We start from the raw sequence: 27,574 nt of genomic DNA, 5'->3' as shown, positions 1-27,574 counted from the left end.
AGATAATGTAGAGAATTACCAATTGTGTTTTTTCTAAACATTTGGTCATTCTGGAATAAGGAAAAAGTTAGAACCTATTTAGGATTTCATCACTTTCTATATCCCCTATTAGGAAAAAAAGAATTGTCTTTGATTAGGTCCACCATAGATGGAGAATCTTTGATTAAGTCCACCTAATTTTTCTCCTTAACTTTATTTAGGTCCACCATTTTGCAGAATATTCCTATTGTCTGTTGAATTGGAAATCCAATATCAAAGGAATATTTGTCTCCTATTTGTTGGATCACAGAGGCTAGGTAGAAAAAAGCTAGTTATCTTCCATGGAAGAGTTCTTTTGTTCTGAATTCCGACATCACCCAAGACTCGGATCCAACTACAGACATAAATCAATGACATTATTCCACACAATTCAAAAATGGTAAATGCCTGCTCTGAAGACACAGCTCCGAATCTGAACAATAATATTCCAGTGTTTGACTCATACATTGTAGACCTCGTCGTCAATGTTTAGAGCATAGTTGATTTTGCCCTGAAGCTGGTCAATGGAGGCTTTCCTAAGAATATTCCACCCTCTGTTTGAGCTCTGTTGGGACAGTCTACGAAGCAACGCTGGTGTTTCTGATATAGAAACTCGTTTACTGATGATCTTTTCATCTGAAGTGTCAACTTTATCCTCTTTATCTTCATTGTCCTTAAAGGCATCCACAATTTTTTTCAGTTTTTCCTTTTTCAGGTCTTTACGCTCTTCAACTCTGCCAAAAGGTAAAAATGTAATTAAAACCCATTTCAACCAATAGTAGGCAAAATAAATAGCCTGTAATAGCAAGTTTTTAGGACTTGGACCGCAGTTGTCATACACAATTCAGTAGTTCTGAAACCCCAAGCATTGCTCCAATAAACAGTGTTGCTCGGAGAACAATGTAGAGGGTGCATGAGAGATTTTTCATCACTTTCTGTACACATGGCTACATAGGAAGTGAGGATATACCTAACAAAAGTTCTAAATTCTACTAACAACAAGATCTATAATTTCTTTGATTATTCTTTGAAATATTATTTGATATATTATTTGATTCCGATATAACGTTTTGTATCAAACTTGTAAGACTCTTACCGAAGATACCAAGAGTCACCAAGACCAAATTCTTTACCGCAGATTCCCAACCGAGGCCAGAGGACTTTTGGCATTTTCCGTTCCAGCATGATGGTGGTGGCTACAACCTATACACAAAAAAAACACCTTTTTAGTACATAATTCTGTGTGTGTGCTAGATTCAAAGATACACCAAGACCATACCCCAGTGGTGATCAGCTTACTTAATACAAGGTGCCTTAAATGCAACACCAAGGGGCCAAACATAAAATTCAGTCAATATAATTCCGCTGACAAGAACAGCCAACATAATACAGGAGATGGTCAGAGGCTGTCTACAGGAGTTTTTGAGACTAGGAATGTGCTTTAGGAGACACCTATAGATTGGAGACATTTTACATGAGACTGCTAGGGATTATGGCTATTATAGACCCTTTACAAATATATATATATATATATATATATATATATATATGTTCCCTTTGTCACTCCCTTAAAATTAAGATATTTGGTGTTTCCCCACATCAGGATCCATTATGTATGAATAGCATAGCAAAAATTAGAAGTAGAAGCATGTGTGTTTTCACTTCTCATAGCACAGCCTTTCTCCTACTTTGAACCCGAGGGCCACACAGTAAGGGCCAAAGAGCTGCACGTAGGACACCAGGGACATACTCTTTCCCCAGATTCTGAACTGAGGCAAGAAAGCTTCTGGCATTTTAGTTTCCAATATGATGGTGGTGGAATCGTAGTGGTAGACGATGTTGCCGTGTTTACGTAGAAATACTGAATCATTCTATGCCAGGTCAGCATGTCTTTCTATCATCAAACTCAGATATAGTGAGGTATACAGAATCTTGCTTCACTCCATAGCTTACAACAGTTCTCTTTTAAAATTTCAAGGAAAACACTAGAAAGTTACAGACAAGGTTAATAGAACTGTATGGATTTAAGCTAGTCTACTTTATTGTGATGGGCTACCTTCATGTCTAATAGGAAGTTAAAGGAGGTAGGGGCTAGGATCAACTTTCTACTAAGAATGACCTTTTCTTAAGTTCATTTTAAATTTTCAAGATTCTTAGAGCCCTAGTTTTATTTTGTAACCATTGTGGATTACCTGTGCCCTCCAAAGCTCGTCTCCTTCATGAGCCACTCGCCAGTGAGTGTCCCCCATCATGGCAATCAGCAGATTCAGCATCAGCAGGGCTGCGATTATTGCAAAAGCTGAGTACATGACGCTGTACATGAAGGGCAGGTCCACCTGGTAATTAGCAGGACCATCGATGATGGTGAGGAAAAGTTCGAAAGTGCTGAACAGTGACATTGGATATGTCATGAAATGTCCCAGATCACTCGGGTCTTGTGTTTGAAATATTATATAGAACGCTGCAGAAGAAGACAGTTTAAATTATTCATTCAGAATTATGGTCTAAAAAATGTTTTGTAATCAAAATGAATCAAGTAAGTAAAGCAGTGTAATCTGTTTTCACAGGGGTTACATATAGTGAGGTTCTCATACTCATTTAGTTGGGGGCAATCAAAAAGAAAACACATCTTATTCCCATTCCAGCCCTCGAATATGGGTGGGACCTCCATACTCTTATATTTCAATGCAGGACTGCTGGAAAAATTGCATCTGATGATCCTGGTGTACTGCCTTCCAAAATATGGAAGAAGTACACTAAACTCTGGCATGTGTATAAAAACACAAAAGTTGGTTTGGCTCGGGATTCATTTTTGTTTATAGTATGCTTATAATTTAGGTCCGTCAAAGGATCAGCCAATTAAATACTTTATTCTCCCTTTCTGCAAAGCAGATTACATCAAGGAAACAGTTTTTAATTAAGGCCATATTGACCAAAGGGACAAAAGGGACAGCTGTCCTGGACCCTACTAACAACACGGGCCCTTTTTGCTGGATTTCCTATGTTCATATTGATCCTTCTTAAGTGTAAACCTGTTGTCACCCATCCTGTTTCTTTTGTTTTTATGAGTGGGCTTCAACTACTCTTAAAGCCCAATCTAACATCTCCCTGGTCCTACTTGTCTTTTCCCACACAATGACTAAATTTATTGTATGCTTTGCTATTGGAATATGGCACAAATGCAGGGCAACCTCTGGAGTGGAAGGAACCACTACACCCAGTATTTTTTATTTCCCGGCCAAGGCTCTGAGGAGAGGTAGCTAGTGGCATAAATTCAGCTTTATCAAAGTTCCTGGGCTTTATTGCTTTGAAACCATTACCTAGCAAAAAGGGATAGGCAGAATACTACAAACCACACATCCCGCAGGAACACCAACTTGGTACTTCCATGGGCATGGGTGTGGTCCTGGGCATCCAAGTGCCCTAAAACAGCTCTAATACAGGCCTAATTTATGGTAAAGTCCATCTCTAGACAAAAAATTGACAGCCTTTTGCACTATGGGTCTGTGCAAACTCCTTTCTATACGATATGCTTATGCACTGAACAAGCAAACGACTGGGTTCTTCTACATATTTCATATCTTTGTCTAATGTGGTATATGCTTTATAAGATGGGGGAGAAAATAGCATGGGTTTTGCAGGGCATGATACAGATATAAATTCTTCTTACCTGCACCAAATCCAAGAATGACAACCGCCATGAGCCAGCAGAATCTCAGAAGATCTCCAAATATCATCTAAAAAAAAGCAGACTGGTTAGCAGATTGACAGCTTGGAAATCATTTTATGGACAATTATGCTGCTATTTTATGGTCTATTATGCTGCTTTGGGGCCGGAGATGAAAGGCTCCCTATTAGTTTAGTTGTTTAGGCAAAATAGAAAATTGGTGTGAAAATACAGGACCCGTATTATACAAAAAGGATTATCGCTTATCCATCATGAGTTTGCTGAATGCAAAAATGTTGAACACCAGAAGAATCATGGGAATGCTTGTTGCTGCCATTAGTTTGAACATAGTCTTAATAACAAGAAATGTGTATACAGCACCGGGTATGGCCACTGCTGCCAAAAAACAAACTTTCTGAAAAAATTGGGATGATTTACTAAAATAATTTAGCCAGTTCTCTTACCAGGATGAATTACTACCTTGCAAGAGATAATTCACTTAGTTTAATGAATATGGTGATAGACTACTTTGCAAAGAATACCCAATTATGTGAAAGGAAATCTTAAACAGGCACAATTCATCAAGCGGACAATTCATTCTTCATTGCAAACTGTCTATATCGCTTTAATAAAATAACCCCAATGTTTCCAAACAGAAATAAAAATACAAAGAACCATTGTTACTTTTGTATTAAAGGTCTTTGTAAACTAAAGATGGTCAATGAAATGTTTAAAATGCATTCTTTATGTAAATTATATGCACTTGATATTGCATTGCCTTGGAGTTGAGCCAATGTTTGCAACTTTCAACATTAATTTGGCAGATGCCTTGGACTTATTCTGACCTACATTTTACCTGCTTTAATTGTGGTTTGCTTCACCACATATGGAAACACAAAGTCAGCTTGAAGTAAGAGCTTCTCTAATGGCCTTTTTCATTAGTTTCTTTGCAGATCAATTTGATGAATTTTGGGGCAGTCTGTTGACCTTTCAAGTAACTAGCACTTTGCTTTGCAATGTTGAGATTGGAATCTCAACCTGGACACTTCCTCCATGAAGCATGGATGGTCATCCTGTGGTTGAATGGGTTTCCTTTGGGCACTCCTCTAGAAATTGTTCTTTTTAATTATGGACAATAAGCAGAAAAGCCCAAATGCAGCATTAGCTACTGGCTGCTGTTCATGAAATGGATAATAATGAGGAATCAAACTTCTTTTTAATACTATTTGTCCTATGTAACCCTCTAAAAGTTACTTTATTCTTATTATTCCTAATTAATGTATTACCTTTTCTTTTTTTCCCTTTTCCCTTATGTTCACAACACTCTAAACAGGGTCATATGTTGCTTAAATAATTCAGAGGACGTGGAGCCCATTTGATTGACTAATAAATGACATTTGTACCTTCTGGATCATGATAGTGAAAGGTCCAAGCATCTGGAAGCCTCGGGTGAAATACAAGATGTAACACCAACCGAGCACCAATGCTATCGACATGGGGGCCGCCTCTCCATCGCTGTTGGACACCCTCATGACCAAAACTGCCATCACCATACAGGCAAAAATTATTCTGAAGGAGAAAACAGAAAATGTTATAAGCCTACGCCACCCGGAAAAAAAGGACAGGCTATAAAAATCTTCAGTTGCTAGAAATTTTAATTTACAATTGTATCAGCTACCTGATGGCTATTTTATTGAGGTGTTTACTTTTTTTAGTAATTATTCTTTAATACAATTATTGGATAATATATACAGATGAACTAATACTCCCTTCAGATTTTTTGCAAAATAACTCTGACATCTACATAGCTTTTCTGCAATACAGAAGACCTGGTTTTCTTCTGTGACTCAATTAGGAGTTATTAGCACAAGGAATCATTTAGGTGTACTATATTGCAGAAAGTACAATAACACAAGGAAAGAGCAAGGTGACAGAGAGGCAAGCTCATCAATCTGCTGCCTCTCCTTGTAGAGCCACAGGGTTTGGAGGAGATCTGCAATTGAAAGCAAAACTGGTGCAGAAAAAAAACTAGTCCGGACTGTGCAATCCAAAGTTGGATTGAAAGAATTACAAATCCTTTGACAGGGAAAACAAGTGTTGTGTATTTTTTTTTCATTTGTGTAGACTAAATACATGCCAAAGAACCTGCAACCTGATGGTTGAACATTGTCCTTGCTGTTAGGTAATGGGGGATCTCAGACCCAGATGGCTAAACAAACTTTGGGACGATTTTCACTTTGGACATTATGATTCCAATATGGTTATTGGCTTCAAAGTGAATCTAAGGCAAGTTCAACAGCAACCAATGATAATCAACCAGTTTTTGGGTTTTCCATTGGGATCCCAAAATCGTCTTATATATACAATCAATAAAATCCTCCATTAGAAAAACAGAATACATGTGTGTGCTGTTTTTTACAACTTCCATCAAAGTGATTACCAATCAGAAGATCAATTGGACCAGAAAACCAAGCACAAAATTGAGGGAGGATATAATTGCGTATTTTAGTAAACCTTACAAAGAGATTTAATAAAAATTCAAAGACCTACCTAGCAGACAACTTCTACCCAATGTTGAATTACAATTATAGAAAACCTTTCATTATATGTTGGAGAGAAAACTAGAGATTCTTACATTATGATATGGAAAGGTCCACCAAGAACAGTCTGCCCAAAATATCTGGTAGCTCCAACCCTTAGAAGGTCAGGGATCTAATAGGAAAAAAACAAAATGAAAAGTTACCAAAAGGAATAGACAACCAACAAACTTTACAGTCAATATCCTGAGAATTAATAGAAGTTTCCAATCTGTTGAAAATTAGGGGTATACCCTAAAAAACAGCTTTTATTTCTCATGACACTACCAAGCTTGAGAAACTGCTGATGACTTATGAATATTGACAATCTCCATAAGAACTATATTTTCCAAGAGTTCTTTCCTTACACAAAGCATGTTCCCATCCTTTTGGGGGGGTCAACACACATTATTTTTTATGAAGTTTTTGCTAGGAAAGAAATCACTATATATATGTAATAACTGGGGTGGAGGGATAGTCTTGTGGATCAGCAGTCCACACATGTTGGTAGCAATTTCAAAGCAGCTTTGGGGTGAATTGGAATATAAATAGTGAGGTAGGTTTTCTATATCAAGGATCAGACTTCACAATAGCTATTTTCCAGAAAATAGCTCATATACATATGTGTGATGGTCAGATGTTCAGAATCGTTTGGCCATATATTGTATTGTATGTATTGATTTAGAAAACCAAGGTAGAGTTCAATAAATATATTGTGAATTAATAGTGACATTCATGAGCATGATAGCTCAAAATGCAACTGCAATAATTATCAAGTTCTCACCAAGAGAAGTAAAATGACCACTGCTCCAATTACACTGATCAGCTCCCCAGCTAGACGTATATAATCTTCATTAGTGACGTAAGCATCCTGTTGGAGTCCATAAAAAAAAAATGTCAGAGGTAATCAATGACAGAGAACCAACAACACATGTTTTATCAGGCTACTCACCCTAAGAGGCATTTGTATCATGATCATAGAATTTCTGGAATCGTTGGGCTTAGTAATGGACGTCAGAGGCCGGTATGTGCAACATGCAGTAACGCATACCATATACAAGAGGTAGACTGATGCCAAGAGCCAAAAATATGGTCGACCACAACTCCTCCATTTTAGGGAGACCAGTTCTTTCACTGGAGTCATTTCTAGGATGTGCCGGGCCTATAAACGTTTAAAACAGGGAAGATGAGGATCGGTTTCATGCATTAACCGTTTATATTGAATTTAAAGCCAACTCTAACTGCCATCACCTAGTTAGTCCTTCCCTTTCTTTCACCTGAGGTCCCCTCCACTATATTCTCAATTATTGTAGGTATAAAAACAGGGTTCTATGATGATTCACATCCTAAGTGGCAGGTCTTTGACAACTTTGAACATGAAGGAGGAGGGCTGGATTCACTATTGGGCATCAATAAAATGGACTGGTGCTAGACCATAGAATAGTAAATTCTGCAGAGGACAATGCCGTAGAGGAGGTAAGTATAGCAACCACAGCTGCATTTTTTTTATTTTGTGAAGAGCATAATTTAATTAAAAATATATACAATTAAAAATGGCAGACTCGAAGGAACACTTGGTTTTTATCTGTTGTCATTCTTCTATGTTCCCAATTGAGATTTAAGGTAGAACCAAAACATTTACAAAATAGTTCTTTATTTTGTAAAGCACTGTAAGGGGAATATATATATATATATATATATAATATGTTCTTGCTGGAGAAAATTGTACCTCAATTTCTGTTCTGTTTTACACATTATGAATATACAGAATGTAAGAGGAGGATCTCCCCAATCGGGGCGTAGACCTTGGAGAGGTTCTATCCTTTGCTCATAAAACCAAAAATAGAATACTTCTGCCTGGAGTCAGGCTTGATGCGTCCACATACCTCTCTCTTTTTGGAAGATACAACTAGCTCCAACACAGATTGATCTTCTCCTCGAGAATCAATGCCCGAGAGGTCATACAGAACAGAATTTATAGGACCAAAGGACCATTGAACCTGCTTTCGTTTTTTAAGTAGGTGCTGGAACATCTACAAAATCAAATAAGACAAAATGATATTTTACAAAGGACGTTCAACCTAAAAAACAGGGGGTGCCTAGGTCTATTTTAATAAGACCAAGACTTTAGAAATATTTGTCTGCAGAAAAGTTTTAGAAACTATACAGACCCAGAAAGTGACACCAGAGATGGTGGATCCTCTTATAATGGTTATATATTTTGTTTAATGCTGTTTTAAACCTTTCCAAGTTACATAAACAGCAGCTTGAAATGGTGTGAGGAATACATCTATCAATGATGGTTCTTGCTTCTCCAGATCATTGTACATCTAGTAGTAATTAGTCACATTAAAATAGACTTGTTCTTAGTAACTTTTCTAAGCCACTTTATCGGTTCTACCAGACTGGATCATCACTTTTTTTGTTTGGAAACTTAGGAAGGTTTCTGTTGGCTCTCCAAATTTATAGTGGGAACTTGAAACCAAAGTTGACCTACCTCAGTGTTCCCCTCGGATGCTGACAGTTTGAAGGGGGTCAGGCCCATATGATTGGGGATCGTCTGCAGGTCCTCGCCATTGGCTTTATCATCATAGGACAGAATAAGGTCATACATCACGCAGGAAATGATCTGGTTGGGTTGTAGGGTGAGGATGTGGAGAACCGTATTTCCTAAAATATACATATTGTTAATGATGAAAGGACGTTCTCAGTTTTTTCAACCAATTGCCAATTGCAATCATTATGTGTTAAGATAAGCATGAAATTTGTAATTGAATATGTTTTGGTGGGGAGCTATATATGTCTAATACATTAGATTAGAAGTACAGAACAGAGATTGTACTTTTCTGTTAGTGTTACCTACCCGTAAGGCCCAGGTCAGCACCAATCCTCACCAGTCACACCAGTCCCCCAATCTAACACCGCAGTCTTCACCTTTAGTAAGCCCCCGCTCAGCCTTGGGAGACTGGTTGCATCTTGCAGCACTCGGTTGCCCCCGGGGCTTACCGTGCAAAGGATGGTGAATGGGCTGGTGAATGGTGAAAGTAAGCCAGGAGCCCACAGATAGCAGTATCAAGATTCCAACAGAGACAAGTCCAGAATACAGAGCCGAGATCATACACAGAATATCTGTCCACCAAACAAGGTACACAAGGGCAAAACAGCACAGAGTCGCAGGACATTTCCTAACACTACCTTTCCATGACAATACTTGGTTAACCTTTGAGTCATACGGTGCATATGGTATAAACCTTGGTCTACATGGATTTCTAAACGAGAGGGAGGCAAACCAGCATCTAGGTGGCTTAGACTATGTTTGAAATACCTCTACTGATTGGAATACAGTGAATGAGTGAACGTCATCTGAGTTGGTGATGGCAGCTATAGGAATAGTTTCCCCTTATGGTTACATTTCAATTAGGAGCCTATTCATGCAAAAATTGTTCAGTGCTAAAAACCTTCCAGCAGAAAGTCATGGTGGAGGGTTTGAAATCCTAAATAGTCAGCTTTATTATTCATGCCTGTAACAGGTTGTCATTGGTATGAAAGTGATGGGTTTGGGCAGTTCAACCGAACTGGTACGAGGACAGCTGGACAAATTTGCCAGACATCCTAACAATTCCCCACTCTCTTAAATGCGTAAAAAAGGTTACAGCTTTGAATTGGTTGATTGGGGTTTTGTACTCGGGTTACCAACAACCCACTTTTTACAGCAACTACACTTTCAATTCACTAAACCAAAGTCTTTAATTTAAAGAACTTTTGTTGATTTCCTGTTCCACCTTTTTGAACTCACGTCTCTTCTAATTCCAATATAGTCTGCAGGAAGCAGGGTTCAAAGTGGTGTACTGTTTGGGAATAGTTGCACAGGGCCAAGGTTTCGCTTAAAAGGATGCTGAGCTCATTTGCCCTACGTAATACATGCCCTACGTAATTTGGCCACGTGGGTTTATGGGAGCATTTTTCATTGTGACATTGTGAATGTCACAATTGTGGTCTTGTTTCTTAGTCTAGATTTGCTAATTCTGTCAAATTTAATGAAAGGTGACAACATTACAGTTCTGTTGCTTACCATAGGAGTCCTGAGCTTGAATGTTGGCTCCATTTTCAATCAACAAGCGTACAATGGCCTCATTACCAACACATGCAGCAAAAGACAGAACATGTTCACCTAGAGGGAGAATAGGATCAGTTTAGATGGTTTAAAACACTCATAAGGTGGAAGAAAAGCTAAAAACGAAGATTATTCCTGCAAAAAACAATTGTAGTTTCCAGCAAGAGACAGGTGTGATAATTGAATCATAGATGTAGTTCTACCTTTCAACAGATTTTGGCACATTTACTTTAAACAATATATAAATTGGCTTGTAAACAAAAGTAATCCCAACTTGGCTGCCCCAAAAACTGCCATTGCTGACACGTATTCATCTTACCTGTCTAATATTCTAATCAAATGGTTTCACTCCTGTGGAAATTAGATCTTGTGACTATTCTAGCTATGTGATAATGCAAAAAGAATGAAACTCAAAGACAGGAAGGAAATTACTATTTCAGAGGGAAGGATGAGCAACATATATTGAATATATTGCACCATTACAGGTTTCCCAAAGGATTCATTTTCAAATGAAGTGAAGTTGTCCCTTTTGTCCTCTCCTTTAATAATCCACTTTACATTATCACAGATGTATATTTACCAAGACCTTAGGCTAGGTTCACATGTGCAATAATTTTCGTTTGAAAACGAACGATTCACAATTATTCCCGATTATTTTGAATGATGGTATTGTGCACAATTTTGTACATGCTGTAATGATATGATCATTCAAATATAATCCACCAATAATGTACACACTAGGAACGTTCGTTTGAACTATTGTTCAAATGATGCAGAAGAACGATGTTCGCCCAATCTGATCCGCCGGAACGGTTGTTCGTTTCCGAGATTCCTCGTTTGTCGGCGTCGTTGACCAGTGGTTGTGCACTTTTTTTTTTAACAATTATCGAACGATCTTTCATGGATTGTTCGTTTCCAACGACATTTATTGCACGTGTGTACGCAGCCTAATGGTAATGGTGTCTCTGTTTGTTTAAATCCAGCAATACCCTGGTCCCACCTACACATTACAATCCCATAGACTTCAATAGACTTCTAGAACGTATTCACTTATCTAAGCCTTAGTCAAAGGCAAAGACTAAGGATCAAAGATTGATTTTTTTTTTTTTTTAAACATTCTTTAATTTGAAAAACATTTTTTGAATAAACATAATACCATTACCAGAATGGGGAAGAAACAAAGGTAAGAAGAAAAATACAAAAACATCACAGAAAATATTCCACATTGTCCAATGAAAGTCTGTGGCTAAAGAACATAAAGCATCAAATCAGTACCTTAACGTAAAGTCAATACATAAGATTGGTCAAAGGATCTTGCAACATATAGAGACACAAAACAGGATCTGCTAATAACACACATGTCTAGACAGAAAGGGTCGGATCCAGGTGGCACTTAAACTCTGGTGTTTCCCTATAATGTCCAGCAGCCCCACATGCATTAAATTTATCTTGGGTACCCCGTAAGCTACCTGTAAAATCTTCCATCATCATAATGTCATTCACCTTATGGAGCCATTAATCAGTTGCGGTGACCATTGATTTCTAATACAGTGGAATACAAGAGTTGGCAGCAAATAATAAGTTGTCGAGGAATGGAACCTTTGTAGGCCTTCTCTGGGATTGTATTGTGGTACAGCAAAAAAACCCTGGATCCTATGGTATAGTATGGGTTGTGACTCTCTGAATAAGGGCCCTCACTTGTACGCAAAAAGGCCATAGTAATGGGCAGGACCAAAAGATATGTAACATACTACCCTTCGCCTGGTCACACCACCAGGATCTGTCAGTAACCCCGGGAAAGAAGCTATGTAACTTCTCTGGGGTCCTGTACCATCTAGACAGTATTCTAAAACTTAATTCCTGATATCTACTGCTAATAGAAGACTTGTGAACCAAGGTAAAGAGTAATTTAGCTGTCTGGTCAGCTTCTATAGGAGACCCGAGTTCCGCCTCCCATGTTGGAGGTAAAGATGAATTAGATGAAAATCTGGAGATGTTTTGAAAAATGATATGGTCTAGATGCTTCAGGATTTTTTGCATGCAGAAGTAAAACAATGATAAACTCTTTGCCAGAAAAGTCTTTTTAATGACACTGGCAGGCAATACTGACCAAAGTAGAAGAGGTTCAACTGGCTGTAGGAGAAGAAGGTCCCTGTAGCACGAGGAGAACACACGTCTGCACCCTTCTGAATAAGCAGCTTTACCAAGTTAATATTTTGATTGACTGCTGCGATGTGCAAGGCGGTTTGTCCTACAAATACATAAAATCAGGGTGAAGTTAAAAAAGAAAATACCAGATCTGAAAATTACAGTAGGCAAAAAACACAGCTTTTTGGCCATACCAATGATTAGTGCAGATGGCCATTCTACATGGACATGACATATTCTTGACAAACTTAATCCACGCAAGCAGATTGGGCAATAGTGTGCTTAATCATCTGTGAAATGTGTATATCATGACTCAGGCATGCTTAACGCCTAACTCCAGGCACAATAAACCAACCAGAATGTCAAACAGTTACAACTACCTTTTCCTCAAAAGCAACCTAGAAGCAAGGCTTGTCTCTATACCTGGGAGATCTTTTCATGTAAGGATAATGATCCCACTATGCATCCTTGCTGCTTAGATGTTTCGTAGATCCAAGCTTTGTAGAACCCAGTGGTGAAATTGTGTCACCATCTTCTTCTCTTGGCCACTCATAAGCCTGGGGCTTTATTTTTTAAATATCATATGTTGGGAGAAAAAGTCTTTTTAGGTGGCTTACAAATCCAATAAACTTGCTTGAGGAAGGGCGTGTAGTGGTGTATTTCTCTGGGAAGGGAGCAGTGTTGAGGGACACATTCATACATCCTGTCCTCAAAAATAAAGAAAGAGTTTGTTGAGGGGCTTACTGTAGGATCAGAAGGTTCACAACAGATATCTGCCCTCTCCAAAGAAGAAATAGGTGTACAATAGTACGTTCATGGGTTCATTCACATCCTTACATTCTGGTACATTGAGCCTCATTAACTAACGCTCACAAAAACAGGTCAAGATAGACTATAATGGGAGAATCTTGGTGATCCATCAAATCCCGGAATGATTTGCTTATAGTTGGCAAATGTTTTCATGCATTTTAGGTTTGCTGGATCACCCAGAGAACTTAGAGAGCTTTAATAAATCAGACCTGTTGTGTAATGTTCCCTTTCAAAAAGATCAAATGTGTATGCCTGTAAAGTGAAGTGTCACAGTATGAAGTTCTGACCTTTATACAAGGCAGAGGTGAAAGTCTGGTTGACCAAATCCGGGGCAGCTTCCAACAATAATTTTGCAGCCTCCAGATTATCATACAAGGCTGCCACATGCAGAGCTGTCTCTCCCACCACTCCTAGAAGGAAAAAAAACACATTCATTAACAACTTTTTTCAACATACTGAAGAAGACCTCAAAGGTCACTTACTGTTTGGTGCTATCTTTTTCCTACTAATGTGCATCCAACCCAGAAGTCTTCAACCCATGAAGATCACATCCTGGTTCCCACCTTGCAGCCAGAAATTTGGGGACCAGAAACATGGCTAACCCCTGATGAAGTTTTCTTGCTAAGTTTCTTCTTTAGGCACGAGAGAGAGCCATATCAATATAACTCTTTACTATACATAAAAAAGGATTAGAAAGCTTGCAAGAAATCTATTCTCAATAATTCATTTAGGGCAAAATTTATGTCAGCTTTTGGAATTTGTACATGGATGGATGTACATACATCAATTGTGGAGCCTAACAAATTATTCAGCGCCAACCATAGCTGCTTAAAATCTTTGGAATGGGACATGAACACATAGAGAATACCATTATACTGAATGTACCAGAAACTTGAAAAGCCTGGACAAAGGTTTAATCCAATCCCGATCTATCTTCAGGTGCTCTATTGGTATTAACATTCAGCCATTTTTATGAAATCAAACATTCAATAGCTTCAACGCAGGAATTTGTGTTAGGGGAATGGCTGGAAATCATAGGGCCCCATGGCAAAATTTCGGATTCTGCCTTCGACATCTTCACAAAAATTACCAAATCCTCAAAATGTCAGTGCAGTTACACATAGATGAGATGGACATGGCTGGTATAAGTAGCACAAGACACTTTTACATAGTTAATCCATTTTAACTAGTCTGGACAGCTAGTCCCCATTCTATTGCTAGACTACCAGCCACAAAAAGCCCTTTATGTGGAGCCATAGCAATTCAGGGGGCAAGACTCTCTCCAGAGTCCAGAAGTCTTTGAGAAAGCATGGAAAAATGAAAGAAAGCATCACCTTCCAGTAAGCGCTCATGATGGGGGTGCAGCTATCACATTAGGGGGTTGTAATATGCAAACCAAGATGGTCATTCTGCAAGAAGCATGGGCACCAGGCATATCACCATGAGTACTGCGGTACCGGTCCCATATCATATCCATCCATCAGGCCCAGTACAGCAGTGCCAGTTGTAGCCTCTATTGGAAGCTCTGATGGCTCTATGGGCCTCTAAGACTCCGGACCGTATAGTAACTGCTGTGGTTGATATGATATAATAACAAATTATATGAGGCTGGGATTTACAATTAGCCATGGTAACATCCAACAACAAGCCCGGTACCCTGAAAATTTAAATAAATGAAAATGAAGACATTTGTTATAGTTTTAATGCCTGATTATAATAAATTTACATTATATATTCCATTGTATAGAACAATTCTACTAGTTTACAGAATCACTATATAGAGCTTTTTACCTCTGACATACACATCAGTTGTGGCACAATCCAGCAGCTTCCTAATTGTCCCAACATCATTCTCCTTGGCTGCATTAAGAATTGGGCACTCCCTTATCCTAGAAACAAAAATAAAATTAAATGCGCATAATTATATCCATACATTTTGATTAAACTAATAAAGTTATGCACAATACATACATGGGATACATGTAATAAAACATGGGAGCTGTTTTACCTGCCAAAGGGTTTGTAATTCATTCCATTCAGTTCTAAAATGTACACAGCTCAGCCCTGAATGGCAAGGAAGAAGAGCTATCTTTGTTTGCTGTAATTTTGCTTTCATTTACAGATCTCCTCACCCCCACGGTGTGATTAGAAGCATGCTGATGAGCTCATCTTTTGTCTTTGTTGCTGTTGAGAATTTTCTTCTCTTCCTGTTTGGTGAAAAGTTTGTCCATCAAGGAACATCAAGCCCATTGATAGGGTACACAGCAGTTAGAGCCTTCATTGGCTGGAGTGCCGTCCCTGACAACCACCAGCCAATGATAGTGCTACCCACTGTTAACTTTACCAACTGGATTTATATATTTTATTTTTTCAACAACAATTGTTTGGATTTTATAGAGCAAAAACTATATGTTGAATGCACAAAATTGACCCAAATCCGAACATTGCCACTATCCCGAATATTTAAAACTGTCTGATGGCTGCACGAGGATTAGGACGTAGATTAAAAATAATTACAGAGCAAGTTTGTGAAATAAATAAGGCGTGAGAAGAATTTTACCTTTAATTAAAGTTCAGGCCCTATTGAACCTAAATGCCAATTGAAAAAAGCATGATTACAACACCATTGTTAGGTGGAGAGTCTTGTGCAGGTATATCTGCTGCAGGGACAAATCTAATTCAAGACTTCTCTGATCTTCCCTCTGCAGTTACATCATTCTATAACTGTTCCATGAGGAATTTAAAGTGAACCTGTACTTTTCCATTCCGATCTGATGCCAGCTTGCCTGCGACTCATCCGATGTGCTAAGCAACTTAAAACTGTACAGTTAGGTTCAAAGCAAAAATAAAAGATGCAAATGAATGCAGTTCTGTGATCAATAATCTTTCATTACAGAATTTTACCAAAAAATTATTTTAGGCTGGGTAGGAAAAAGCTGTAGGTGGGTGGTGGCCCCTTTATTGTAAACTAACTTTTTAGTAACCACCCAACAGTCGGGTGATTACCAAAAAGTGCCGGGTGGTGCGCCCAGCTAAAATGGGCTGGGGACAACACTGCATTAAATATATTCATTTTTTGAAGCTGATTTTGGAACAAGTGCTTTACTGTCTATTATTTATTTTGTACAACAGAGATGAAAGTGGAGATGAAAATGGAAGCAACACAAGGTGAATGAGAAGGGTCATGTCAGTTTATCAGTGTGCTTGTTTTACTGTTGGAGTTATAAGATGGTAAGGGAACTTCAAGTGACACTACAGCAGAGAAAGATCAGATACCCACTTCTTCTGTGCAGCAAAGGTGTGAAAATCCTAGATGCAGATGAAAGCAAATACAAACACTTTGACAGGTAAATGACCTCGTGTTTTGTCTGTTTGCCTGAAGTTAGGTTTTAACAATGCCATGCATACTTCGACCCAAGTGACAAAGATTTCACCTAGAAATTGGTCAAACAGGTTGTGTCATGAGGAAAGCAAGGGGAGTTTCATCCCCCCATACCGGGAAATGAGGGGTAATTCTTGGTCTGGATAGTAGCCATTTGTGTTTGTGGTTATGGTGGTGCTTCTATATAGCACAATATACAAACATATTGACATCCTCTCCACTCTCCTCTCTTACAAAGAATGTCAATCTGATATTCTATCATGAGAGTTACTTGCAAGACAACTACTATCATCACTATTTGCTGCTGCCTAGAACACATGAGTTCATCTTATTTGTCCTGGCTGGCAAATGGAAAATCCTAGGTATGTCTGTGACAGGTAACGTAAGAACTAAGTATGCAACAGGAAAATCCTTGCATAACTGAAATAACTGGCAGACTAACCAGACTAACTGGATGGTAAATAATATATATATTCTTGTTCTTAAATAAAAATGTTTGGTCCAACGTGGGCTTTATTGGGCAACACAAATATTTAGTAATCACACTCACTTTTTCTACCACATTATGGGTACTGATAGAGAAGAATGAGAGTAAGACCAATGCACCGGAAAAAAAAATTGGAAAGACGAGCGAATCTCATTTTTTTAGTTCACCTATCCAAACAATATTAGGACTTTGTGTGGCAACTTGCAAGATAACAGTATGCAATGTCCCCACAGATATACAAAATTACAGTATCAAAGACACTGATCATTTAGTTAATGTGTACACAGGACTCTATATCAAGAAGAGAAATCACCAGAGGTGAACATATTCCATCCACTTTCACCAACACTTCCATTAACACCAAACAGAGTAGGTCCACCAGAAACTCCGACCCAGCAGTCAGAAAGTGTTTCACATGGTCTTAAACCACCATCCTCAATTTAAATATGGTTGATGGATAACATTTGCATCTCTTTAGAATTCTCCTAAATACAAGTCTGTTTCTTTGTGATACTTGGTGGGTCCTACCAGGGTCTGATCAGTGTGGACCATCTTCTCCAACCCAACATGGAACCTTTACATTACTTTCAAAAACACAACATCAGAAGCTGAGATTCATGGTCCTTGGCTTGTTTTAACTTCTCAACCACTCTCATCAAGTCAAAGCATTATCCACTGCTGGAAGCTTTCGATTTTTGACTCAGTTACAGGTGGGACAGTAAGTTATTATTACTTCATTGCTCTATTCTAGTCTGTAAAGATAGGGTTGATGAACATGGGACAATGCAGATCTTCTTCCGGAGATAGAATAAAGAAGGCCTTGGGCAATATAGTACCTTTGTCCTTCCCAATCCTTCATCCTTTCTGCCTTTCTTTCAAAGACAAGAATTGCAATATGCACAAAACATTATTTTGAACAGCCGATACTGACAAAGACCCCCATTGGCCATTAGCTGCTTCAAGTACATCCTCCATACCTCCCAAGGTTTGGATGTAGAAAGGAGAGACAATTTATGTGGGACAATTTTAAGTCTAAGGACAGAGGGGCTTAGATCTAAAAGAGGTTTGGAGGTAAGAAGAGTTGTGGAAGGAGTGAAAAGAAACACTCCTTCCAAAACAAGGGCAGTTGGGAGGTGTGAAAGGGACAAAACCTTCAAATAAGAGGCTATTGGGAGCTATGAAGAGGAGACAGTTGGTCGTCAGGCATACTCCCTTGAGAAGTTACATGTAGGTGACAGTTGTACTTTGCCGGTGGAGGGATAAGAGTGTATTTGACCCCCACCCCCCCAAACATTCACATGGCCTTAGTCTTCTGTCCAAATGGCCTTGTGGATGATTCAACCCGGCTCCCGTAAAATGGCAAGCTGGAGCCTCCTGCAACTTTGCAGTCTAAATAACAACAGCCATAATTAAATATAAAACAGCTCAAACAGGTTTTATATAAATACCAGTTTAAAATACATGCCCAAAGCAAATAGCGGTCAGGATATGCACAAAATGTTTATGACGTTAGCACAAAATTGAAAAAGTTTGATGTTTTAATAGGGCTAGACATTTTGGCCAACAGTTGAAGTTACGTCATCCAAATTCTTAATGTTCCAAGCACAAATTCCGATTAGTAAGCCAGACTCCTAATTGCAAATCAATGCTAAATAATAAAAATATTTTTATACATAGTAGTATCTGTATCAAATATCCTTACAGTGTGTTAGGGTTTGAAAGATACTGACAGCTCTGTGTGATGTTTTGAATTCCCCTTCAAACCGTTAAAGGAGTTGAAGAGTAAAGAATTGTCAAAATGTGAACATTTAGGAGAAGAAAAGGTTTGGGACAATTGATAAAATAAAATCTCCTATCTCTGCCCCTAGTAGGAAGATTTACCTTTCTGTTTATTGTGGTGACCATTTATAAACAGGATAACTGCAAAAATTATTTTTTTTTTGTCTTATAGAGGTTAGGAAATAAATAACTAAAAATATTAGGAAATAAATAACTAAAACTTATCACAATGCTTGCAGAAAACACATATGCAGTTTATTGATCAGGATAAAACAGCAACAACTAGAGGTCAAAATACCCTAAAGACAACCAAATGCTATGAATGCCATTGCCAACCTCCATATATTCAGTGTTTTTCCCAAAAATGACACATGGCACTTGGCAAAAAACCCAAAAGAGTTTCTTCCACCAAAAATAGAAAGTCCGCCATCAGTCCGCAGAGACTCTGATCCAAGTTGTACCCATTGGTCATAAAACATTTCAGATGGGCTCAGTCCATTGTCATCCATATAAATGTGGTAGCTGGATAAAATCTCCATCTTTTTTTGAATTCTCTTAAATCCAAGTCCATCCTTTTGTGATACTCAATGCCAATCCCACTAGGGTCTGATGGGTGTGGATCTTCTTTTCTACCCCATCCTGGAACGAATTCATAACCCCCAAGAGTGCAAGTCAGCAACTATGGTGTTTAGCTTTCTGTAATTTCCCAACCAATTCAAACTGTAAGATGTTGCTTGTAGCCTTTAGAACCAAACTCATAGAACCAAAGTTTTTATCTATGCCCCTTGAATTATGGTTTACCTCTTCATTTTTCCTGGTGACTATTGATAAACAGGCCAACAGGGGTAATTATGGCTTTTAGGGGGCATTAAAGATTAAATACCTGACACAATAATCACAAGATATAGCAATATGCAATTTATTTACCAGAATAAAACAGCACTGAATGAAGGTCAAAATAGCCTTAAGACAACCAAATGCTATAAATGCCATTGCCGACCTGCATATATTGAGTGTCACTTGGCATAAAATCCAAAAGAGTTGTCCCTATAGAACATCCTCCAACCAGCTACACCTATATCAACACCAAAGATAGAAGGTCTACCATCTCAAGAAACTCTGACCCAAGTCGTATCTAATGTTAAAAAACATTTCAGATGGTCTTCGCCCACAGTTCTCCATATAAACATGGCAGCTTCATTGTTTTCAAATTCTCTTAACTTCAAATCTCCCCCTTGTGATAATCATTGTCCAACCAGGGTCTGATAAGTGGGGACCTTCTTCTCTATCCAAACATTTTTTTTATATTCAAGAATGCAAGTCAGCAACTGAGATCTAGTAATTAGCTTTCTGGAACTTCTCAGGCAATCCACACTGCCGGTAATAATCAACCCACCTGCTTTTGCAACGCTCATAGAACCAAAGTTTCTATCTGTGCCTCTGGTAAAAAAATTTACCTCTCTGTCCTGGTGACCATTCATAGACAGGTCAGTAGCAGAAATGTAAAAATGTAAAAGTCTTATTGAGGTTATAAAGGAATAAAAAACTAAAACCCAGCATGTATCAATGTGTAATTTGTTGATCAGGATAAAACAGCACCAACTAGAGGTCAAAGCAGTTATAAATGGCATTGCCTACCTGCATACATTGAGTGTTTTGCTTAAAAATGACACATGGCACAAAGAATAGTCCCAATAAACAAGAAGGTTATAAGGAGTAAAGCATGCCAGGACCAGGGACAATCAAACCTATAAAACACAGAAAAGTTGAAGTTTATGACTCTAACCCCAGTAGCCCTATGTAAAAGTTTGCATGAACTCTGTCCATTTAGGTTATGGAGGGTTATATTATCTTTCTTGCAGAATCTGAGTCCTCTTGCCCTACATAATTAGCCAGCAGCTGATAGGACGGGAAGAGAGAAATGGAGACAACGCGTGAATTTTATCTCCAACAGAATACCAGGCTCTTTTATGGGCATATTCGTGATTGGGCTGTGAGGTCCACTAATCAGCAAACCGATGGTTGGGTTATGGTCAGGAGCATTATGGTTTATGTAATCTGCTATACAAGTTCTGAGTAATATTTATAAACTGGTCATATCACGTTATATCATGTCTGCCCATTGACTAATGTCTATGGCTTTGGTAACCATCAGCTTTGGCCAGAAGACATCCTACTCACATTGGTGCACTATAATACAATAAGTGCAAATATTAAGTGGATTCCAAAATGTGTGACTACTGAAACACAAAGTCCATTAATATTGTACAGATTCCATCCCCTTTCTAAAATCACGTACGCCAAAAGTGTACATTGCGGTTAACACAATGCCTGGAAATCCATAAAGGATGGATCTTCCAGCCATTCATCAGGTGGCTATCTCCCTCCATTACTCACGTCCCATTCGCCACCTTCCATTGTAATAAATGTGAATAGCCACCTGGACAGGGTTAAATTGGGTTGCTGCTTGCAGATTTCTGCATATCCCATTTTTGTAACAGGGAATAACCATACTGCCCTTCCTATTGGGCTATACATATGAATGGCTTTTTTTACGTAGGAGCAGATGAAAGGGAGGAATAAATGTCCTGCTGTTTCGGCCCTTAAATGTTAAATATGCCCACCCCCCCAAAAAAAAAATAGACTGATACTTGCCATACCCCCACCTTCCACATAAATAAGGGTGGCATCACCTTTCTACCAGGCCAAGTCCTGTGGAACAAAAAGGAAATATTGTGCAAGAAGACGCTCCAGTCAAAAATAACTTCTAGAGAAATTTCACCTGCTCTGCTTTCCAAAGGAATCTTCCATTGAAGGTAAGTTAAAAAAAAAACTGGTGTAAGGTAAGTGTAATTTAAACTTTTTTTCTTTTTAGTTACAATTTTTACCTACAAAGGTGTAGTTTAGTGGTAAAGGGTAGATGATTTGGGAAGAAGAAGAGAGTCCGGAATATAGGCAGAATTTTCTTTTTAGCAGAAGTTCCACTTTAAATTGTGCTCTCCTCTCCTAAAATAGTTCTTTGGCTTCCCATAATGACACAGGTAATTTCTTCTGCTCTGCTACTGTAATACTTTTACTCTTCAATAAAAAAAAAAATCTCCTTATCTTTACAACCATCTCCAGATTCCCCAGGCTATCAGCTGATTAAATTGTTGCACTGTGCCAAAAACAGTGGAACAGGATAATTCTTTTTTTATTGTCGGGCAGCAGACTTCAGCGGGAGAAAGACATTCATGGTTTAGAAAGAAGGGGGAGCTATGGGAATTGGCACACAGTTCATTCACTTAGTATCATTCATAAAATAGTGCAAGTGTTATTTAAAAGGAAACCTTTCCTGAGAATAAGATTGGCCTGGCATTTCTTGAATTACTATTTGCTAGGCTGCTACATCTGATCAGTACTTCAAAGCTCAATTTGATTTTGTGTTTAAATCGGCTAAATCCATTCTGGATGCATCAAAGCAAAAACTGCAGAAAGAGGCAATCAGAGCACACTCGCCTTCTTAAGGTCATCAGAACTCTTTTATTAGATAAATAAAATATTACTCACAAACTACTTGTGTTACCACATTCCAGAAGGAAATCAGCATCCCAAGGCAAGTGCAGCGGTTCCAACAAAGAAACAGCATTGATAGGTCACCTGCATTCCCTACACTGCTAGAACAAATTACCTAAATGGAAACTAGCTCACTCATTTACGGGGCCATGTACCTTTGTCAGATCTCCATGACTGTGTAGTGACCGGCATAGTTTGTCATTGGAGCTGTAAGGACGCGGATTGCTTGTTCTCTTATTGTACCCTTCCTGATTCCATGAGGCAATCGGATGTTCCCTGGATCATATTTTATTTAAATCCTTAATCCCCAGTTATATTCTGTGCTTCTAGAAATCATCCAGCTTTTTCTTAAGCAATTTAGAGAAGTTGCTGAAACTACTTCCTGAGGGAGCCGATTCCACATTTTCACAGACCTTACAGTGAAGAATCCCTTCCTTATCTGGAACTTAATTTTTTTTTGCCCCTTATACGTCTCTTCTCAAGGGAGAATAGATTCAGTTCAACTAATCTCTCCTTATAGCTGAGCTCCTCCATTCCTTTTATTAGTTTAGTTGCCCTTCTCTGCACTTTTTCCAATTCAACAATGTTCTTTTTCTGAACTGGTGCCCAAAACTGGGCTGCATATTCCAGATGTGGTCTGACCAATGCTTTGTACAGGGGCAGGATTATGTCTTATGGATGGTGTACATTGCTATCATTAGCACTGCTGGCTGTGTATAGTGCAAATGGCATTTAAGGTCTTTTGGAAAGCAGCGACAGCTTAAGTTTAATAACCCGTCCCATGTCATTATGCTGCAGAAAAGCAGCTCCATGTGGGAAAGCTGTGATCTCTCTGCAGTGGTCTAGCACGCCCCTTACTGAGTCAGACTTATAGCCTATGCACCTTAATTATTGGAGAGGTCCAGCTCTAACCAATGCCATACCACTGCTTCTACAGCGAGAGCAAAGATACTTCTACCCAGAATGGTGGCGGGGACAGACTGGAACATATTTATCTGATTTAGACTGTAGGTTTAGTTGGGTTTGAAGTCACAGACAAATTTGGAGATAAGAACTGACTTTCCTGACCTGCATACCTAGGTACGGTGACTCCAAAACAAAGCCAAAATTTCTACAAAACAACCAGGCAACAAGTATTTTCAGAAGGGGGATAGGAATAAAGGCTCCCAGCCTCTTACTTATATCCATTTAATAGTCATATGGGTTCCTTTCTCATGCAGAAGCACAGGAGTTACATTGATCCCGGGATCTTGGTCTCTTTTCAGCACTGCCATGAATAGAGGCAGGATCTACAATGAATGGTGCATGCATAATACTGTGTAGCCTCAGCTTTATTCCTGGTGGTGCTGGTAAGAGACGTAGATGGACCGATTATGCACAATACCACTTGGTGGAACCCGCTGCATGACTGGAATGATGTTTTTAGAGATGTACAAAGGTCAGCCAACACTGCATGGGAGAATTCTTTTCACTGGCTACCAACATAGAAAGTTTTTTCCTCACTAACCCTCCAAAAATGATTTTAGTAGAGGTTCCCCACAACCTGATTTTTTTAAGGGTTCCTCTGGGGTAAAAACATTGAGAAAGATTACTCTGCACCAGCCAAGGTAAGTTACACTAAATCCTAATGCACAGCCAATCCAAGAACAAACAAGTCATGTATTGCAGCTTACCGGTCCTACCAGGTACTAATATTCAACGTATAGAATGAAGAAATGACAAGCTAGCGTGCTGTAAAAAATAACAGATGTGGCATTTGGAGACAAGTACAAACGATGGAAAACAAGTTGTCCTTTGCTGTTGTTAACATTAATAAATGTCAGTTTGTCACAAGATAAATCAAGATCAGCACACTAAAAAATAAAGATGTTGCTGCACTCTTGTTGTGCCATTGGCACATAACAAATCAGTAGGAAAAAGGCATTTTGTGCTATTGTGCTACAGAGCTTATACACATATTCCAGTGTTTGATAAGTGATAGAAAGTAAAAATCCCGGATAGTCTTGGAAGTCCTGGGGATGCCATCTGTGAGATTCTTGCATTCAGTTCCCAGGTCTGCAAACCTGATGTGCCCATTATAAGGGGAAATTACCATCATTGTAATAAATTATTTGGTCTGTATACCTGCTGTCCTCTTATGAGGAGTTCTCACAATCCGTTTATTGAGTTCCTCAGTCTGTAGATCTGCTATGGCTTTTTAAAGAGTTCCTACCATCTCTGTTCTGAATTCCTAGGTATCCACACCTTCTCTGTCCATTATGTGACACCTATCAACTCTGGGCTGAATTATTGGGTCTAATATGAGGGTTATTCAATATGAGGGTTCATACCATATCTGGAGTGAATTCCTGGGTCTATACACCTTATGTGCCCATTAAGAGGGGCACCCACTATCTCTGGGCTGAATTCATGGGTCTGCACATATGATGAGCCCATTATCAGGGCTCCCTACCATCACTGTACCTTATTCTTCAGTCTGTACACCTGCTGTGCCTCTTATAAGAGGTTCTCGGAATCACTTTGCTAACTTATTAGGTCTGTACACCTACTATGCCCTTAATGAAGAATTTCTACCATCTCTGTCTTGAGTTCTCAAGTATTCACACTGTATGTGTCCATTATGAGGGACACCTACCAGCTTTGGGCTTTATTAATCGGTTTGCACACTTGCTGTGCCCATTATAAGGGGTTCCTTCCATATTGATTATTGGGTCTATACACCTTCTGTATTTATTATGAGGGGCATCCACTATCTCTGAGCTGCATTTATAGCTCTGCACATCTGATGAGCCCATTATCAGGGGTCCCTACCATCACTGTACCTTATTCTTTATTCTGTACACCTGCTGTGCCCCTTAGAATGGGTTAGAATCACTAATTTTCTAGGTCTGTACACCTACTTAATGCTAGGTCTGTACACCCGTAATGAAGAGTTGCTATCATCTTTGTCCCGAGTTCTTAAATAACCACACCTTATGTGTCCATTATGAGGGGTTCCTACCATATAGGGACCATAAGTACCATTCTGGAATTGAATTCCAGGGTCTGCACACCTCCTATGCCCATTATGCTCATCTCTATCATCCCAGCTAACTTTCGTTTCAATTTATTTTACATTATAAAGGATATAACAAAATAAGGTGAAAGACACAAAAAACAGTATCACCTAGGAATCTGGTGATGATCCACCAGATGTCATTTCTACTCAGACTGACCCTTTAAATTATGTTTGTCAGGTGCAGCTGTGGAGGTGACCATCAGAGATGAGCGGGAACGCCTCTGGGAATTTTCGCCAAAATTTCCTCAAACTTCTAATGGTTTTGCGAAATTTCGGCAAACCGATCGGAAGAGGAAATTAAAACAGGAGCTCAATTCAGCCCTGGGAATTCTCCTGTTTGTGATCCCTGGGGCACTAGAGGTTAATTAACCTCGACCTCTTGGCAAATCAGAAGACCATTCTTGCTTACATTTTCGGTAAGTGAGAAAGGCCCGATTCGCTTAATATTCTCGCTTTGTGAATCTATTTTAAACCGTGTGTGTGTCAAGGTGCAGATACATATGGAGGATGACCGGATCTGCAGATCCAATCTAACCACTCACCATAAACGTACTCCGAGCTTTGCTGAGTATACACATTCATGTCTATGGAGGGTGGAGTGAAGGGAAGGTTACAGGAAATGCAAACCAACTCATTTTTAGGAGAGACAAAGATCAGATTGTATCTTAATGATTGAGATTTTTTAGGTCAATGGTCAGAGTAGGAATATATTGTAGAAATCAAGATGTGACTATCTCCTTTTGTTAATTATAATGCATCTCCACAACCTCATTATTTGTGCACTTTTCCCATTCCATAAATGCATTTACGTGCCATGTAGACATGGAATATAATTGATTACTACAGGAAACACAAACTGTAATCTGTTGACACTATATAAACCATGTTTATTAATATTAAAAATAATATTATTATTAATAATAATAATAATAATATTTGCACAAAGCATGGCAATGCACTGGTAGTGTCATTTAATTGCACGGCCTATACATTGTGAAACCCAGTGCAAACCATGCACTGTGATGCACTAAAATAATGTTATTTTTTATTATTTTGGAGTGCTTTGGTGGCCCTTTTAAAATAAATGAGCTTCCTAACTCCAATGCCAATTATTGCATGGCATAAAACACATGCAATGTAAATGATCCCTAAATGAACCCAGTGTGGACCCAACATTCCTTCTACTATCTTCTTTTAATGTGCCAATAAATTAGTATAATTAGATATAAAAATATTATTTTAAATACAAATATAAAATAAAAAATATAAATACAAAATTTTTTTTTTGTTAAATCAAAAGTAGATCTTTCAAAAATTGCATCATTTAGTGAATGTGTGTCAGCTTTAGATTTAAGCAAACTAAAGCAAAAAAATTAATTTTCCTATGCAATCCAACAAGCCATAAGCCCGTTTGAAAACCACAAAAATAATTACAAAATAATAAAATACAAATAATAAAAAATAATAATATAAAAATAATATAATTCACCCTTTTATAATAACCTTTGCTACAGCAACAATCAAAATATTTTTATATCACATTGTCAAAAAGCTGCAGACAGTTATTATAAACAACACATTGGCACCAAAATAGGAACAAAACTATTTTGTGTTTCATAGTGCATCAAGAACTGTTTTTGAAAAATGTGAACATGCATAAAATGTGCACTAACAGATGCATCGAATCTGACTTAGTATGCCAAAAAAAGGCATATAATATGCAAGCAATCACATTTTTAACACCAATGACTGAAAATGCATACAAAGGAAAAAAGACAGTAAAAGGTTTTTGGTCAAATGGTTCAAATTTACATTGATTCGAAAATTTGCATAACGCTTTGACACTCACCTCTTCTGCTGTAGCATGTGTACCACATCCAGTTCCAATCCCTCAGGTGCATGACTCTGAATCTGACTTTTAATCTCATTCCAGATGTTGCTTGGGATCCCAGAAGTCACATTGCACTGAAATATTCCCAT

At 38.5% G+C, this 27,574-nt stretch overlaps 1 protein-coding gene across 1 annotated transcript; it reads right to left on the bottom strand.

The window, feature by feature from the left end:
- Positions 1-55: 55 nt before the first annotated feature.
- TRPV5 (transient receptor potential cation channel subfamily V member 5) lies at positions 56-27,574 on the bottom strand. The gene is made up of 15 exons (XM_072423957.1): positions 27,444-27,574; positions 15,125-15,222; positions 13,621-13,743; positions 12,486-12,626; positions 10,334-10,432; positions 8,759-8,931; positions 8,148-8,294; positions 7,214-7,423; positions 7,046-7,132; positions 6,321-6,397; positions 5,089-5,254; positions 3,689-3,755; positions 2,211-2,479; positions 1,115-1,221; positions 56-752 (listed from the first exon to the last, which is right to left on the bottom strand). The coding sequence occupies exons 1-15, from the start codon at positions 27,572-27,574 to the stop codon at positions 479-481; spliced, it is 2,169 nt and encodes a 722-aa protein (XP_072280058.1). The 3' UTR covers positions 56-478.

Source organism: Pyxicephalus adspersus, chromosome 10 (assembly GCF_032062135.1).
Source record: "Pyxicephalus adspersus chromosome 10, UCB_Pads_2.0, whole genome shotgun sequence".
Classification (NCBI taxonomy): domain Eukaryota; kingdom Metazoa; phylum Chordata; class Amphibia; order Anura; family Pyxicephalidae; genus Pyxicephalus; species Pyxicephalus adspersus.
This window is presented reverse-complemented; position numbering and strand designations above follow the sequence as displayed.